Source organism: Terrapene carolina, unplaced genomic scaffold (assembly GCF_002925995.2).
Source record: "Terrapene carolina triunguis isolate 2854851 unplaced genomic scaffold, T_m_triunguis-2.0 Scaffold67, whole genome shotgun sequence".
NCBI classification, from domain to species: Eukaryota; Metazoa; Chordata; order Testudines; family Emydidae; genus Terrapene; species Terrapene triunguis.
The window spans coordinates 8368354-8387688 of NW_020664418.1; the positions used below are offsets into that span (position 1 = coordinate 8368354).

The following is a 19335-nucleotide window of genomic DNA, read 5'->3' on the forward strand; positions in this document are numbered from 1 at the left end:
GGGACAGTAAGCAAATAGGATAAAACCTGACCACAGGAATTTTAAACAGCTGAGGAACATTTCATTTCAGGGGACTCCCATCCACCCACAAAGCACAGCTAGCTGTGCCCCTCAGTTGACTCCAGGTGGAGATGCTATTTTAGGAAGCATTTTGATTTACATTTTTAACCAGAAATATACATTTTGGGCCTGTTTTCAAGAGCCAATCAGTAAAGTTTGGGTGGCAGAGAGCTGCAAGGATAGAGCAGTTTTAATGAGAAGTGAGACTAGATGGTGTCCTTTAGTCATGTCCACATTGTGGTGTGCCCAGCCTATCAGAACAGAGCTCTTCACTGTATACACAGAGCTACACCCTCAGATTAATTTCCCTCACAGCCTTCTAAAGAAAAGTGCACAGGACGCAAGTTGTGAGGGTGCATGTGGTCATTCTGCTCCAGTGCAATTCTGCAAGGGGGCTTGAGGTAAACAAGCCCTTTCAGCAGAAGCTGATGCACAGCAGGAGTGGAATTCCAAAGCTAACCTTCTGTAAGTGTCAGCATTTAGCAGCATCCCCTCCAGGTGCAAGAGAGCTGAAGGAAATGGCTAAGACCACCTCAGCAGAAACGGGTGTTTCATATTAGGGACCTCTGCAGACTGCCTCAGCTACCCCTCTTTATTCCTTCCCCCTTAACTTGGTAGGTTATCAGCAAGCTTTTAGGACACTGGCCTGGTGAAAAATACCACAGAAGGGATTCCTATACATAAGTAAATTTAATAAAACCACCACCAATTGTGTACTTTAACATAGCTCTTGTTACAGAAATAATAAAAATGGACTCAGTAGCTAAAACTCATTAGTTCTTACTCCCCCTTTTAATTGAAAAAAATATCCCAATGATTTCAATTGCTACTGCACTAGATGGAGTGTTTAATACTTGCCAGGACAGTTTGCCCAATAACTGAGCCTAAAACAAACAAAGACAATTCCACCATCTTCCTTTTCAACGTCACGATTTGTAATAATGTAAGTGAAACTTAAAAACAGCAAGGAATGTTCCATTTGATAGCTAAAGGGGGAGGGAGAGGAGATCCACAGTTGAATTTTTTCAATGCTCTTTGAGAAGTGGTATAAGAGAGAATCCCCCTTTTCCTCCATCAAAAAGAAAAATTCCTAACACACACTTCCTATAGATTTGAACATCAACTAGGTTTAGAGCGCATATCCTGGGTGCATGGGAATGGCTTGATTGTGGTGACATTCTGGGTGAAAAAGACAAAGCATCCTGCATCACAACATACATTCATCTCTAATGAAATGCACACCAAGTTAATCAGTTTGCGTTAGGAGCTGGAAATTTGAAGGGGTGGTTCCGTTGCCAGCAATGGGGACACAAACCATGGAGGCCAGGGAATCAAAGATGCAGGAAGAGGAGAAATTCAACTTCTCAGGTAAAAACCTGCAAAAGAGTCACTACACCAGCACACACTTCCCCCACCCCAATCCCAGGGCTTAAAAAAAGCAAAGAAAATGCACAGCAAATAGACATAATCTTGAAGATTTTTAAAGAATAAATATTTTTTGTAATTAAACATTATGCAAACACGTGCCACGCTTGCTCTTTGTCCATGCATATGCGCTATATACAATTTTGAAAAATACTGTGTTGTCCTCTTTGTTTTAAAAGTCATATACAAAGTTTTTTCCTTGCTGTGTACCCCCCTCCTCCCCTCCCCAAGAATCATCTTTACAATGAGCCAATCAACATTCATTCATGAACTTGGGTGTATGAGAGGAGGAGGGAGAGGGAGAACCCCTTACCAAAGTACATCAAAATGGCTGGTTTGGACATGAAAAGCGGTGTCAAGAAACTGGTTTAAATTTCATCTGTACTACACACAGGAAAAAAAGAAAAGAAAAAAAAGGAGTAGGCTTGGAGAATGAAGCTACGTTACAAGTTAAAGTTGGAGGGTTTTTTTAGTGCGTCTGTCACACTCTTATTGGCCGCCTAGAATACTGTTGTACAATGGTTTATCTACCTTTTTTATTACAATATAATTTACTTAAATTTTCTGTTAGAAAAACAGAATCCCGGTACTACAGACCCAGCGGTGTAATAGGCGTAGTGCCTCTTTTTGTGTGTGTTTTGTTTTAATTGCATGAGCACTCTAGATGGTAAAGTTTTCAGAGTTCACTTTATGCAGGGCTAGTCTCAGTCCTCAATGTACTCCCACAGGTCCTTCTCATAGCCTTCATGCACATGCTGCAACAAAACCCTTCGTCGACTCTCGCAGTATCTGCAGCAAAGGGGGAAAGCACATTGAGATGCTGGTTAGGAATTGCATGTATGCTCTTCTAGCCACTATACACAAGTGACTGTCATGCTTTGACAAGTCCTGGGAGTCCATCAAGATGTCTGTGAGGTACATATCATAAACATGCGTAATATAGTGCTTTGATCTGCAGAGAAGGAAGTCATTTGCAAAGCTAGCTCAGCATTATCCCTATTTTACAAGCTGAAAGATGGACACATGGAGGGTTTGTGGCATACCTACAACACAGCACAGGTTAGTGGCAGAGCTGGAAACAGAAACCAAGTTCTGCTGACTCTCAGCCTCGTGCCCTAGCCACTGGACCACATTACGATGACAGACTAGAAAAGCCAATATAACACAAACGGACTGGGTCCAATTTTGTTCACTTCCAAAATAGTAAAGATGGAAGCAATAAAGACAAAGCAATGGCTGGTTAGCCTAGCTGGACCAAGGATCTGCCCTAGGAATCACACCACCGCATGTGCCTGAAAAGTTTGCCCACTATGTCCTAAAAAGCCTCTCCAATCTGCATACACTCAAAACATGATGATTTCCCTGCTGGTGAAGCAGCAATTAACACTGATCCCAGAGCTAGGTACACTCCTACCAATATCAATGACATTGGGGCAAAGCAATGAATCAAAAGGAACCATGTTCATTTCAGGTGTAGTAGCCAACTAGAAAGATGAGAAGTCTTCAGTGTCCCTTTAATGTTACTTATTGACACATTTCTGGAGATAAACGCTGTTCACTGGCTATGTCAAGTTCTGCCCCCTCCCACTTGCATGTTAGGGACAAAAAAACCTTTACTCCATTAATTGTTTCTCAGTACAGCAGGCATGACCATGCCACTGATTCCATGGCTAATCAGTGCAGCTTGACAGCACAGGTGGAATACCACCAGCAGAAAAACAGTTAGCTGAGAAAAATCCATTCAGTTGCACAGAAATGTTGAGCTGTAATATGAGAAGCTAGAATTTAGGAACCAACTCATGAGTTAAAGACTCCCACTGGAGGTAGAGAGGCACGTGACTAGAGCAGTAAGTTCAGTTTCCAGGCATATTTGTCTGTCAGTGTCATCTGAAGGGCTCTCGCAGCTGAGCCATGTCTTCTCTGCAAAAGCAAAATACCTCTCACCCTAGCTAAGGCAAGATACACATTAGCAGAAGAAAAAAAAAGTTGTCTCTGTATGTCTATTGCAGGAATCTTTAAACAGCCAACAATCCTCGATTACATATGCTACCATATCTAGGAACAAGAGGGAAAGCCACAGAGCGGCAGCACTCAGAATTGTCTTGCCTTAACCCTCAGCATCTGATCCAGCTGATAGATTTATTTGAATGAACCTATTCTAGTTCTTCCCACTGGTATCAGCTGTTGGAATGTAAATCATAGCACAAAGTCCCATTGATTTCATGGAATACGTGATAAATGGAACATGCACAGTAATTGCTTTCCAATCTTCAGTTATTTTGCTAGCTTTTTCTAACTCCTGTTTTCCAGAAATGTCATGAGCATCACAAGCTGATAGGCAAAAACAGCTAGAGCTGAATGAACAAAGTGGACGTTCACTGGAACTCCCCAAAAGAATTCTTTAAAGCTGTGTGATTAAGGTAGTATCTGGTTAATCAAGGACCTGCATATGCTTGGAAGGCCACACGGTCTCCCCAGAAATATAAAGGTGGGTTTGGATGCTGTGTTTTCAGGCAATCCACACCATGTTTAGTCTTAATTTGTCTGTCTGTTTTGGATAGTTGATAACAGAATTAACAAATTTTAAGAGCAACTGCATCAGAGTCAAAATAACAGCCTAATGCCAGTTAAAATGAGCAAGTTACAAACTCCTCAAAACCAGAGTCTAATGGAAATGTTCCATTCTAGTAGTGCTGCCAGCAACTACAGGAGTGGGTTGTACCTCTTATCATACAATCATTAGTGTTTATATTCACAGGGGAAACTTCCTAGTCAGTAGAGCTCATTTTATTTGTGCAGTGGCTTGCTTTTCCTGCTAGACATAACAGACATTTAGTAACTCTGGCCTCTTGCCTCAGAACTGAAGCCCATAGTACTGTGACCCATCTACGTTTATAGTTTTAATTTTTCCATATTGTAGGAGCACTTCCTCAAGGACTTTCAGGAGCAGTGGGATATGTGCCCTCTGAGCCCCATCTCTCTAAGAGGCAGTGGTGAGGGAGTACATGACTCTCCCCCTTTTCTTGCATGTTTCTCTTCTCTCACTATAGCCTATTCATTGGTTAGCTTACAGTCAGGGAGGGCAAAGATGCAATGGAGTCTAGCTGCCCAACTACAAAAACATTATGGTTGACTCATCCCAAGGCAAAATTATTGGTAAACAACATTAAACCAACTCATCCCTCTCCCTTCACTACACGTGAACCTTCCTTGGTCTTTTTCAGAATCTCCTTCCTTGCAGCAACTGCATGGTCCAAAGGCAACCACACTTTACAGGGGAGCCTTATCTACACTAGGGACACTTTGAAAGTTTCCCACTACTGCTCAGCAGAAGAGGAGTTAACCGTGCTGACAGTCCTGCTGTGGGCTTCCCTCCAGCACCACATCAGTTCAAGTTGCTCCCAAGAGGGCTAGATGACCATGCTGTAAACTGTGCTGGCAGCCTGTCTTCACTAGGAATCCAGCATTGCTAATGCTTGTTTGGTTTGTGTGTGTTGGAGATCAGCCTGCTGCTGGATTTAGCTGACTGGTCAGAGATCTGATCAAGAAACACGGCAGAAGGCCAACAATGAGTGAGACTCTCAGAAGGGATAAGGTCCGGAAGAAACTTGCAGCCTGGCTGTTACACGTGCATTCTCCACAGGCTCTTACCTACCATATCAAAAGTGACCTACAGACGGATGATGTCAGGGTCTGTACAATATATGACATACACTCATTTCAAAGTGTACCTGTACTTATCTTGTACTTTCTGCTTTATGTCTTGCAGCGAATCTTGGGATATATCTCGCTCCAGGTACCCAGAAAGCACCTCCGTAGCATTCTCTAAGTCTGCTTGGTTATTCTGCAAAGACAAAGACGGGCCAGTTTTTTGTAGACATTTCCTCAAATCAACTAGAAATCCTAACCTAAATGAGAAGCAGGTGGGGACGATTATGTTGGATAACACTTCAGAGTGTAAAAAGCAACAGAGGGTCCTGTGGCACCTTTAAGACTAACAGAAGTATTGGAGCATAAGCTTTCGTGCGTGAATGCCCACTTCATCAGACGCAAGTCAGACGTTTGCGTCTGATGAAGTGGGCATTCACCCACGAAAGCTTATGCTCCAATACTTCTGTTAGTCTTAAAGGTGCCACAGGACCCTCTGTTGCTTTTTACAGATTCAGACTAATACGGCTACCCCTCTGATACTTCAGAGTGTGCTCCTCTACAGATCAGAGCTGAAAAGGAGAATGCATTTCACAATTCAACCAAAAATTTCCTTTATGTTTTTTAATATAATGCTTGTTTCCCGGTTTGGTTTTTCCTGTAGGGCAAGCAGAATCCTTTCCCCTCCTATCCTTTGTACATCTAATTCCGCTCAACACTAGCAACATCTTTGCTGGTGCGTCCATAATCAATGACAAAGCACAGCTTTTAATATTGGTCTGTTACTCTACGCTCCTTCCACGGACTGTAGGCCATACAGCATTTTGCTTAGGTCCTGCATGAATAATGGTGAATGATTTTAAGTTAACAGCCATCACTGCTTCTATCTACGTAGCATACGCCCTGGAACTGTTTTAGCTTTTGAGCACTATTCTACTGCTACTGCCCTGAAACCAAGCAATATTGGATAGATAAACAATGTTAAAGCCAAGATCTAGGTGACACTTTCAACAGATCAAACCTAAAACTTGCTTTTTGTAGGTCTCATAATACAGTGATTATTTTATAGCATGAGACAGCAGTTAGACAATAATTTACAGTGCCAGTTTACTTTACTTTCCCCTTTCCTCAGCAGGGAATGCTTCATGTGATCCTAGATGACCTCTGATTATTACACAGTCTCACCAGCACTCAAGAATACTCAATAAACCCACATTTGTATGGCCTCTGAGTAACTCCTTTCCATGGATTAAGTCCCCCCATGGTACCCAGTAGTGTTGCTTGCTTGAAGTAAGGAGTACAAATGTGTTTTCCCTACCTCGAAGATAATGGACTGATTATTCTTTTTGAGGTAGAAGGCAAAGACATAAGTGTACATGAGTGTGGCACGACACTGGCAGAGGACATCAACTGCTTTCTTCAGGAACTGCACCTCAATCCACGACATGTTGTGCTGCTGCATCTCCTCCATTTTCTGCTTCACCTGAGCATAGAGTTTGTGCTCAAAGCGCAGGCTCTGCATGTGGTTCATATAGCGGTTGCAGTAGAACAGGTACCTCTGCAGGGCTGCTCTGGATCGCTGTGTTAATTCCCATTAGGGAAAAGAAAATAAATAGTTACAACAAAGTAATGGCTGAAAACTAGGAGAGAACAAATAGTCTGAAGGAATCCAACTGTGACCAACAGATCAGAGAGTTTCCATTTGAAAGATGTTTTTGCACCTTTCAAAAGATCAGGCTCAGATGGGACCAGGGCACCACTGAAACACACCCAGTCATTGTGCAGCTCTGAGTAAGCAGGTCCACACCCTCTGGGGAAAACCAGGTCACACAGAGGGCGTTGGCACTTCAGGAGGAAATCCCAACCCATGACATTTAGAAGAAGAATTAAACCACACTTTTAAAACACAATCCATTTACAGTACACACACACACACACACACACACACACGGGTTGTCATGCCAAGCACTGAACAAGGCAGGGTTCCTATTTGGAGAGGAAAGGAGAGCATGGAGGAATGTGTTAGTGCACATGCATTAATGTGCATTAATTCTGGCATTTACTAACTGCTGAGTGCTTGATTTTTCTTTAACAATCCAATGTAGATTTTTGTATGTAATTTTGTAGGTTTTTAAAAAGAAAAAACATTTTATTTTGCGCAACTAACATCCCAACCCAATTATCAGCAAGGTTTGAACTCTGGACCTTCTGCACCTGAGCTAATAGAGTAACTTCAGTAGCTGTCAGCAGGAGTAGGTTGTTATCCTCTGTGGAACAGCCACTGAAGGACAATGAGCACCACATTGAAGGCAGTGGGTTATATATGCAAGAGCTGCCCCATTTTACAGACAGCACAGCCAAGTGCAGATATGGCAGATTCTGAGAGGCAGTATGGCTAAGCAAGTAAGACTGTGTTCCACTATGGAGGGGATAGTGGGTCTCTTCCCAGTTCTGCCAGAAGTGACCTTGTGTAATCTCAGGGGAGTATGAGGCTTTGCTCTTAATAAAGTTTGTGAAGGGTACAAAATTAACACCAACAACAGTCAGCAAGGAACATAACTCTAGAACCTCACTTGCTCCCAGCCAAGTGTATTCAAGTCAGTGGTTCTCAACCTTTTCTAGATCATGACCCACCTCAGTTTCAGAAGGTGGGGGAATCAAATCATGAGACAGCGCGCAGGCGCGGTCACAACTCTTCTGGACCCAGGTTACAACAGAAGGTTTGGGCCTCCCACTCCCATCTAATTATGGGAGAGGGAAGGAAGTCAGAGAATTCATGCCTTAAGTCAAAAATATTGAGATCAACAGGGAAGAGGCCATGTCAGCAGCAGAAGGAAGAGCAGTGGCGTGTCCCCTAGCCAGAGGTTTTGTTGTATGCACATGTAAGCACAAGAAAATGTGGGGAGTGGAAATCAGGAGTGGGAATTTTGTTCAGCATTAAATATTAAACAGGCACCCACCTTGTCCCTACAGCATTAAAGACACACAAGAAAGGCAGGCTAGCCAGCCAGGGTTGGTCCTAAACAACTTCTTATCCCTTCAAAGCTCATTTTATCCAATCCCTAAATGGATTTTTGCCAGGCAGCAAAAGGCACCCCTCTGACCACAGAGCCATCCCCCTGGTAGATTTCAAATCCCTGCTGCAAACCAAGCAGACATTAGAGCAGGTCAAAAAAACTGCCAGAGAAGTTTTGATAATGGCAAGAGTTAGGCAACTGTATCAGAGGGGTTGTTACAGAGGATCATCTGTATTGATCACTCGTTACAGCTCATCTGGTATTACATACCCTTTAAATGGCACTTGACAAGTAGACATACATGTCTTTGTCACAAGACCTTAGTTAGCATGCATCTCCTTACAAAGCCAGTTACCTGTAGATGGAGCACAGGACTGCATGCATGCTGGCACCCAAAAAACAAAATCTAAGGAAGAACATTTATTTATTTTTTAAAGGAGGCCCTATGTTCCCGATGGATACCTGAAGATTTGTGCCCCCATTTCAACCTTAGCTCCTTTGGGGCCACTACTGCCTCTAAGTGGAAAATAAGATTGTCACTCAAAACCCCAACCAGACCAGAATGGTGATTAATCTCTTCTCTGCCTCAGCATCACTGCTAATCCCTGCCATTCCATGCTGTTAGACCCACAAAGTAAACCCACATCTTCTGTACAGTTAAGTATCAGAGGGGTAGCAGTGTTAGTCTGGATCTGTAAAAAGCAACAGAGAGTCCTGTGGCACCTTTAAGACTAACAGATGTATTGGAGCATAAGCTTTCGTGGTTGAATGCCCACTTCATCGGATGCATGTATGCTCCAATACATCTGTTAGTCTTAAAGGTGCCACAGGACTCTCTGTTGCTTTGTACAGTTGTTAGACGCTCGATAGACCACTGGGATGTCAAAATCATCTCCTTATGAACATTCAACAATTGTTGAATTTAACAACAGGAAGTGATCCACTATGGGGTCATTTCATTCCAGTATGTGTGTGTACAGTGCAGCACACAAGGGCCTGATCCTGACTGCAACCTCTGGGTCCAACCCACAAAAGGAAATTAATATCCTAATTAGAACACTGATTTACACCCTTCCAAGTTAAGTGCTGCTTATAGGTTACTACAATGTGGCTGTTAGAAATAATACTTATGACCAAGATTGATTGTACAGCGAAAAACATTTTTTTTAAAATTACATTTTCAGATTAGCATCTAGAGATGAAATATTAAATAGTTTCACAATACCGATATTTACATTATATCAAGGAAAAACCTGATCTCAGAGTATGAGAAAGAGGTGCAATATATATAGTATGGAGAAATGCATCACTGATGAATAGTACAGGCATGAATCAAATGCATCCTAGTTTTCTTTTCACTGGCAAATTAGCTGAGGTACTAATGAAATGCACAGGATAAATATGATGTGAAGAAGATGGCTTATTATATACTTCAGTACATGTTACAGCCATTTGTAGTAGAGGGTGTTTCAGGAAATATGCTAGTTACCAGCTATAGGCATACTTAGCCAAAGTGGGTGAAATGAATTGCTGCAACCTGCAATACACAGGGTGCAATCCCTCCATTTGAGTCCTCCTGGTTGCATTACCCATATTCACACTACAATGTTTAACCCAGCTGCAATTCAATGAGCCTGCTTTCAAGAATATCTCAGTGAATGCGATGTCTGCAATCAACAAACCAGCAGGCAACAAATAGCACATAGTTTAAAATGTTCTGAGGACATTGTATATTGACTTTATCCCAAAAGGAAGATTTCATTGTTGTGATCAAATTTAAATGTCTTTTGGACTTTGGCTCATCCAGTTCCTGGAGGTTCACTGTCAACCTTCACTATTTGTGTATTTTAACAAGAAGTGACAATATAAAGTATTTAAAGGTTTACAGAACCCAAAAGAAATTGTTCCTCAAAACTGGATGTTCTTTCAATCCCCACCAAGAGTTATGTACTCACCTCCTGTGCATCTCTTGCTGCCTTTGCATCATCCTCATTGTAGCGATTACAGTTGTACCTGAAAAAAGACAGAGTGAATTCATGGGCTGAAGTTAAAACATGTAGAATGTTGGCAATACAACTGCCCTGTCTTCCACCAGTTTAAGGTTCTAAACCTACCAGGCAGATCCATGTGGCTCCCAAGGGCCAAGACACACCCAGCAGAACTCTGCTTTACAGTTCTGGTTCCGACAGACCATGTGATTGCAGCCTCCATCTTTTTCGATGGTCACATGGCATTTTGGGCATTCCTGTGAACAGAATAGACACTGCTATCAATGTTAGAAACAGGACATGTGCTCTAATCTTTCAGATCTTGTTGGAACACAACACAAATATGAACCTAATACAGTCAACTCGGTTCACAATGGAGCTGTGAAAAATTACACGCCCTCAGAAATGAAATGGGCAGGAGAAAAGTCAATATGATCCTCTTCTCTCCTGAGTCAGGCCCCAAGAGACTTTCAAATACTGGAAGAGGCATGACTATAAAAAGCTTGAAGAATAACTCATCCGGTTACATGACTAGTCACTGTAAGATGACTTGCCAATATTGCCCGGGTACTCCAGGGGGAAAAGGTAATTTTATGATCCTCAGTAAAATCAACAACTGCTCTACTGCTACCAACAGCTAATGGGGTGGCTCACAGAACAGAGAATATTTTGTAGTAAGACTAAGTGTGCTCCACACATGTTGGGAGATGTACTTTTTTTTTTTTTAAACTTTGAAGACCAAGGCTGAGATAGGCCAAGATAGACTTACACTAGCAAGACTTTTTGGATTGGCTGAAAATTGTGAAGTATTTAAATATCTGGCTGCCAATTATAGAAGCCAATCTGTGTTGATGTAAACAGTTATTTTTAAAGTCATCCCCAACATATAAAGAGCTATTGTACTCAAATGTTTCCTCTGTTTGGGCAGAACGTCGCAACATCCCAATTTAGGCAGCAGAGTTTGTTTTGCAGACAGTTCTTGTAATGAACACCAGAAGTGCTTTCGCAGCATCCTGCTTTCTTCACAGCAAAACTTTTGGTCTATTCCAGCACATAGACTCAATATCAGAGCTTAAAGTGCCCTAGAGGCTGTCTTGGATCAGTGACAACAACTGTGATCACATTTCATCTAAAAAAGTATCTGAAAACCTCAGGCACAAAGAAAAGTTCTTCCTTCTAAAGTTCAACTTCTCCGCCCCATCAACTAAACAGGCCATTAGTTCACCGAATATGCCTACAATAAAATAGAATGGAATTAAGGATTCCCACCTCATATACACTTTCCCTGTAGTGCTTTCAACATTCCTGTTGTACTCTCCTCTCCCCTCACATGCCACCCCAATCAAGGCCTTGCATTACCACAATCAATTGAGATGAGCTATCATCAGCAGGAGAAAAAAAAAAAAAAAAAACAACACTTTTGAAGTGATAATCGAGATGACCCATAGAAGGTGTGAGGATACTTAACATGGGGAAATAGATTCAATTAGTGTAATGACCCAACCATTCCCAGTCTCTGTTTAAACCTAAGTTAATTGTATCTAATTTGCATATTAATTCAAGTTCAGCAGTCTCTTTGGAGTCTGTTTTTGAAGTTTTTTTGTTGCAAAATTGCCACCTTCAAGTCTGTCACTGAGTAGTTAGAGAGGTTAAGTATTCTCCCACTGGTTTTTGAATGTTATGATTCCTGATGTCAGATGTGTCCATTTATTCTTTTGCGTAGAGATTGTCCGGTTTGGCCAATGTTATATGGCAGAGGGGTATTGCTGGCACAAGATGGCATATATCACGTTGGTAGATGTGCAGGTGAACGAGCCCGATAGCGTGGCTGATGTGATTAGGTCCTATGATGGTGTCACTTAAATAGATACGTGGACAGAGTTGGCATTGGGCTTTGTTGCAAGGATAGGTTCCTGGGTTAGTGTTTATGTTGTATGGTGTGCGGTTGCTGGTGAGTATTTGCTTCAGGTTGGGAGGCTGTAAGCGAGGACTGGCCTGTCTCCCAAGATCTGTGAGAGTGAGGGATCATCTTTCAGGATAGGTTGTAGATCTCTGATGATGCGCCGGAGAGGTTTTAGTTGGGGGCTGAAGGTGACGGCTAGTGGCGTCACTTCAGCAGGTGGGTATTGTAGTTTTAAGAATGCTTGATAGAGATCTTGTAGGTGTTTATCTCTGTCTGAGGGATTGGAGCAAATGCGGTTGTATCTTAGAGCTTGGCTGTAGACAATGGATAGCGTGGTGTGTCCTGGATGGAAGCTGGAGGCATGTAGGTAAGTATAGCGGTCAGTAGGTTTCCGGTATAGGGTGGTGTTTATGTGACATTCTATGGGTCACCTCGATTATCACTTCAAAAGTGGTTTTTTTTCCCTCCTGCTGATGATAGCTCATCTCAATTGATTGGCCTCTTACAGTTGGTATGGCTACTTCCACCTTTTCATGTTCTCTGTATGTATAAATATCTTCTCTTTCTGTGTGTTCCATTTTATGCATCCGATGAAGTGGGCTGTAGCCCATGAAAGCTTATGCTGAAATAAATTTGTTAGTCTCTAAGGTGCCACAAGTACTCCTGTTCTTGAGACAGAAATAGGATGTTTCTAAATGTAACTCCTGGCTTGGGAACAGGGAAGAAATGTTATTTCTCTGTTTCAGAGCACCGTGCAGCCAATCAAACTTCCTTAAGCTCCCCGATCCCAGGTTAGCCATGTTGCATTAGAACTGAGTGAACGAGCAGGTAACTATTCTCCCCAATTCCTCAGCTCCTCAGAAGTGTCAGGAAAACAATTTCCTAGGTACTTGGCTGCCCCTTACCCTGCCATCACGGTAGTATTTAAGCACCTCAGACTTTAATGTACTCATCTTCACAACACCCTTGAGAGGTAAAGCAGCAATAAAACCTGGGTTTTACAAATGCGAAACTGAGACACTGAGTGTCAAAGGTGAGTGCCCAAGGTCATGCAGGAAATCTGTGGCAAAGAAGGAAATTAATCCAGATCGCACAAGACCCAGGCTAGTGAGAAAACCACTGGACCAGCCCTCCTCTAAAATGTTAAGTTTAAACTTTCAGACGTTTGAATTATTCCTTTTCTATACACATCCCCTACACAGAAGGAGCTCAAAGAAAAAGGTTCAGTCTATAAAGTAGATGGCTTTTCTTTTGCTTAGTCTGCACTCTTCTTCATTCAGATTTTAAAGAGTGTATACCCACTACTCTGAGCACATGTCCACATTTAAAATACAACTAAGGACCAGTATCCAAAACCAAGCCTTCCCTGAAAGTTACCCTGTCCAAAACCAAAGCCTTTCCCATCATCCACCTGTGACACCTATTCCTAGGAAAAAACAGGAAGAGCAAGCAAACCTTGCAGTGTGACCCAAAGGTCAAAATCTCACCAAAACGGTCTCCTCTTCTCTGCCCTCACAGTTGCACAGGGAGCACTTAGCTCAAGTGCCTCTGATCTCCACAGTATCACACCAAGAGGGAAGTATCTCCACCAGACCCTAATGCAGCTAAGGCTTTCTAGGTTAAAGACAATGAGTTAAGTTGCACCAGGAAACTATTACAAAACTAGTGCCCCATGACCTGCACTGGTTTAATTTTTTATTTTTATTACCATAGCTCCCTAGTGGTGGACCAGGACATTCTGAAGAATCAGAGCAGGCCGCGCAGCGGGGACAGAAGGACAGTGAAGAAATTTGGCAGCATGTGACCTTCAGAAGAAGAAAGAGGAGCATCCATGTACCAGCAATGCTGATACAGGTGAGCAACCGTTTTCATGTTCTCTCCACAGGTACTAATGCGGAGAGTGGACTAGATGATACATCTGAAGGAAGGGAGCAGAAGGATACTCCACCGATTGGAAGGCATGAGATGCACTGTCCTAGGGATGCGGGGGGTTACATGATCACCGCTCCCAAGAGAAGGAGGCAGGTGGTGGTGGTCGGGGACTCCCTCCTCAGGGGGACTGAGTCATCTATCTGCCGTCCCGACCGGGAAAACCGAGAAGTGTGCTGCTTGCCAGGAGCTAGGATTCATGATGTGACGGAGAGACTGCTGAGACTCATCAAGCCCTCGGATCACTACCCGTTCCTGCTTCTCCACGTGGGCACCAATGATACTACCAAGAATGACTTTGAGTGGATCACTGCAGACTACGTGGCTCTGGAAAGAAGGATAAAGGAGTTTGAGGCGCAAGTGGTGTTCTCGTCCATCCTCCCTGTGCAAGGAAAAGGCCCGGGTAGAGACTGTCGAATCGTGGAAGTCAATGAATGGCTACGGAGGTGGTCTCAGAGAGAGGGCTTTAGATTTGACCATGGGATGGTGTTCCAAGAAGGAGGAGTGCTAGGCAGAGACGGGCGCCACTTAAAGAGAGGGAAGAGCATCTTCACAAGCAGGCTGGCTAACCTCGTAAGGAGGGCTTTAAATTAGGTTCACTGGGGGAAGGAGACCAAAGCCCTGAGGTAAGTGGGGAAGCGGGATGACGGGAGGAAGCACGAGCAGGAGAGCACAAGAGGGGAGGACTCCTGCCTCATACTGAGAAAGCAGGACGATCAGCGACTTATCTTAAGTGCCTATACACAAATGCAAGAAGCCTGGGAAACAAGCAGGGAGAACTGGAAATCCTGGCACTGTCAATGAATTATGATGTGATTGGAATAACAAAGACCTGGTGGGATAAATCACATGACTGGAATACTGTCATGGATGGATATAAACTGTTCAGGAAGGACAGGCAGGGCAGAAAAGGTGGAGGAGTTGCATTGTATGTAAGAGAGCAGTATGACTGCTCAGAGCTCCAGTACAGAACTGCAGAAAAACCTGAGAGTCTCTGGATTAAGTTTAGAAGTGTGAGCAACAAGGGTGATGTCGTGGTGGGAGTCTGCTATAGACCACCAGACCAGGAGGATGAGGTGGACGAGGTTTTCTTCCGGCAACTAACAGACATTACTAGATCACAGGCCCTGGTTCTCATGGGGGACTTCAATCACTCCAATATCTGCTGGGAGAGCAATACAGCAGGGCACAGACAATCCAGGAAGTTTTTGGAAAGTGTAGGGGACAATTTCCTGGTGCAAGTGCTGGAGGAACCAACTAGGGGCAGAGCTCTTCTTGACCTGCTGCTCACAAACAGGGAAGAATTAGTAGGGGAAGCAAAAGTGGACGGGAACCTGGGAGGCAGTGACCACAAAATGATCGAACTCAGGATCCTGACACAAGGAAGAAAGGAGAGCAGCAAAATATGGACCCTGGACTTCAGAAAAGCAGACTGTCTCCTTCAGGGAACTGCTGGGCAGGATCTCCTAGGAGAATAACATGAGGGGGAAAGGAGTCTAGGAGAGCTGGCTGTTTTTTAAAGAATCCTTATTGAGGTTGTAGGAACAAACCATTCCGATGTGTAGAAAGAATAGTAAATATGGCAGGCGACCAGCGTGGCTTAACAGTGAAATCCTTGCTGATCTTAAACACAAAAAAGAAGCTTACAAGAAGTGGAAGATTGGACAATTGTCCAGGGAGGAGTATAAAAATATTGCTCAGGCATGCAGGAGTGAAATCAGGAAGGCCAAATCACACTTGGGAGTTGCAGCTAGCAAGGGATGTTAAGAGTAACAAGAAGGGTTTCTTCAGGTATGTTAGCAACAAGAAGAAAGTCAAGGAAAGTGTGGGCCCTTTACTGAATGGGGGAGGCAACCTACTGACAGAGGATGTGGAAAAAGCTAATGTACTCAATGCTTTTTTTGCCTCTGTCTTCACAAACAAGGTCAGCTCCCAGACCACTGCACTGGGCAGCACAGCATGGGGAGGAGGTGACCAGTCCTCTGTGGAGAAAGAAGTGGTTCAGGACTATTTAATAAAGCTGGACGAGCACAAGTCCATGGGGCCGGATGCGCTGCATCCGAGGGTGCTAAAGGAGTTAGCGGATGTGATTGCAGAGCCATTGGCCATTATCTTTGAAAACTCATGGCTATCGGGGGAGGTCCTGTATGACTGTAAAAAGGCTAATGTAGTGCCCATCTTTAAAAAAGGAAAGAAGGAGAATCTGGGGAACTACAGGCCTGTCAGCCTCACCTCAGTCCCTGGAAAAATCATGGAGCAGATCCTCAAGGAATCAATTCTGATGCACTTAGAGGAGAGGAAAGTGATCAGGAACAGTCAGAATGGATTTACCAAGGGCAAGTCATGTCTGACTAATCTAATTGCCTTCTAGGATGAGATAACTGGCTCCGTGGATGAGGGGAAAGCAGTGGACGTGTATTCCTTGACTTTAGCAAAGCTTTTGATACGGTCTCCCACAGTATTATCGCCGGCAAGTTAAAGAAGTATAGGCTGGATGAATGGACTATAAGGTGGATAGAAAACTGGCTAGATTGTCCGGCTCAACGGGTAGCTCCATGTCTAGTTGGCAGCCGGTATCAAGCGGAGTGCCCCAAGGGTCGGTCCTGGGGCCGGTTTTGTTCAATATCTTCATTAATGATATGGAGGATGGCGTAGATTGCACCCTCAGCAAGTGTGCAGAAGACACTAAACTGGGAGGAGTGGTAGATACACTGGATGGTAGGGATAGGATACAGAGGGACCTAGACAAATTAGAGGATTGGGCCAAAAGAAATCTGATGAGGTTCAACAAGGACAAGTGCAGAGTCCTGCACTTAGGATGGAAGAATCCCATGCACTTCTACAGACTAGGGACCAAGTAGCTAGGCAGCAGTTCTGCAGAAAAGGACCTAGGGGTTACAGTGGACAAGAAGCTGGATATGAGTCGACAGTGTGCCCTTGTTGCCAAGAAGGCTAACAGCATTTTGGGCTGTATAAGTAGGGGCATTGCCAGCAGATCGAGGGACGTGATCATTCCCCTCTATTCGGCGTTGGTGAGGCCTAATCTGGAGTACTGTGTCCAGTTTTGGGCCCTGCACTACAAGAAGGATGTGGAAAAACTGGAAAGGATCCAGCGGAGAGCAACAAAAATGATTAGGGGGCTGGAGCACATGACTTGTGAGGAAAGGCTGAGGGAACTGGGATTGTTTAGTCTGCAGAAGAGAAGAATAAGAGGGGATTTGATAGCTGCTTCCAACTACCTGAAAGGTGGTTCCAAAGAGGATGGATCTAGACTGTTCTCAGTGGTACTTGATGACAGAACAAGGAGTAATGGTCTCAAGTTGCAGTGGGGGAGGTTTAGGTTGGATATTAGGAAACAGTATTTCACTAGGAGGGTGGTGAAGCACTGGAATGGGTTACCTAGGGAGGTGGTGGAATCTCCTTCCTTAGGGGTTTTAAGGTCAGCCTTGACAAAGCCCTGGCTGGGATGATTTACTTGGGGATTGGTCCTCCTTTGAGCAGGGGGATGGACTAGATGACCTCCTGAGGTCCCTTCTAACCCTGATATTCTATGATTCTATGATTCTCTCCAAGAAATACAGTCTGTGACATTCTGCACCATCTTTAGGTGTTGTCCCACATGCAGTAATCCTATTACGACAATGGCCTAGATTGCTGAGAGAAGGTCACTGACTAAGATATCACCGCTTTTGTGTTAATTAAAAGGTGTTTTACCCTCTGTTGGTACCTGGCCACCTGGAAATAGCTGGAGATCCAGGACGACACCAAGTTTGCAAAACAGTAATAAGAGAACAGATTTCCTACAACAAAGGAAGCAAATATCAACCCTGCTATTTCTTCCAGTTGGTTCCCCTATAGCAAAACCCAACTCTTCCAGGTTGAATCACTGCCAACTTACCCTAATCAAAACCTTGATCCTAGCAGGATGCTGGACAAGCCAACCAACTGCACTAGCTAAGTCTAACAAAACAGAAATAGAGCCAAACCATTCACAAGAAATCTCAGTTCTTCACTATCTTCACATTCACATAAATAGGGTGTGTGACAATATAGAACCCTGTGGGACCCCACGAGAGCCAACAGTGCAGCTGAACAGTTATCCAACACAACACTCCAGGTCACATGGAAGTGAAGAAACTGAGCCAGCGGAGAACAACTGTATCCATGCCAGAGTCTCCAACTTAGCAGTAACACTTCATGGTCAATAGTTGAAAAGACAGCCGATAGACCCAGGAGAATCAGACGCTTTGTTTTCTTCCATCACCAGAAACCCAACCAGCCAAGGAAACCAGGGCTGCATCTGTTACATTCAAGCCCAGAACTAAATTGACCAGGATTAAGGAAAACTGAGTACTCTATGCACAAAGATGCATCACCACCTTCCAACCTTTTTTGGGAGAAGATCAGAGAGAAACTGGGTGGTAACTGGTGATACTACTAACTTCCAGAGAGGGGTTTAACTGCTACTGTATGAGAAGCTGGAACTGTGTCATTGCATCCTTCCAATCCATCCTCAATAAGGGCCCCAATATCTTCACTGGCTGAGCAGCGAAGGGATTCTGGTGGTCCTATAGCTCCGCCGTGAATAGAAGTGGCCAAAATTCAGGTTTCTAACCAGAAATGGAACCATCCTATCCACAAAGAGCAAAGAAAACTCACATCACTAAGCGAAAGTGATCTAGACGAATAAAGCTGAGAAGGCCACATGGGAGTCTCAGTATGAATAGTTATGCACAAGAACCTTATGATGCCCTGCCAGGCTATCCACCGGGTGATCATATGGCTGGGAAGCATCCACCCGTATGGGCTTCTTATTCCAGCTCTATGAGCCACAGAGATTCAGACAGGTCTCCATTCCAGGAGAGTATCCAACATTTTAGCTTACAATGGGGACTTTAATATTTTTTTCTAGTGAGATCTCATTCTCTCTCTCCTGCCATCTTTGTTTAAATGCAGGGGAGTCAAAAGTGATTTACCACATGGATACCTTTCACACTTCCGTGGAAAGACTGAAGACAACTAAGCCACAATTTTTGCATAATTTTGCAGAGACTTTTGAACAACATATCTGTTTCTATTATGCTGCTAAATTAAAAAACATTTTATGTTACTGGTCCAACAATTAACCAAATATTGGTCCTACAGTATGCTGCTCTGGAGTGGAAGTGGGTGTCTGGTGCAATTATGAAAAATTCCCTTTGAATATATATTTGGTTTCAGATGAATGCTTGTATTGTGTTCTTATGGGGGGGCGGGGGGGGAGACAGATAAAAAAAGGACAAGGAATTACAAATCAGTAGGGGTGGCAGTCCCTGTTTATGATCCATTTAGAGCTGAAACAGGATGACATCAGGAATGAGGTGCA

The 19335-nt window shown here is 43.6% G+C and overlaps 1 protein-coding gene across 2 annotated transcripts in view; it reads right to left on the minus strand.

Annotated features, from left to right (window-relative positions):
• Positions 1-731: 731 nt before the first annotated feature.
• Positions 732-19335, minus strand: part of ARIH1 (ariadne RBR E3 ubiquitin protein ligase 1) — a 128884-nt gene continuing 110280 nt past the window's right edge. The window contains exons 10-14 of one of the 2 annotated variants that reach the window (XM_026648207.2): positions 10265-10395; positions 10106-10163; positions 6452-6712; positions 5217-5329; positions 732-2274 (exon numbers count right to left, since the gene is read on the minus strand). In XM_026648207.2, the coding sequence (XP_026503992.1) occupies positions 2190-2274; positions 5217-5329; positions 6452-6712; positions 10106-10163; positions 10265-10395 (648 nt within the window). In that variant the 3' untranslated portion in view covers positions 732-2189. Of the gene's footprint in view, positions 2275-5216; positions 5330-6451; positions 6725-10105; positions 10164-10264; positions 10396-19335 lie in introns of both variants that reach the window. The other variant, XM_026648206.2, reaches the window with a different exon arrangement.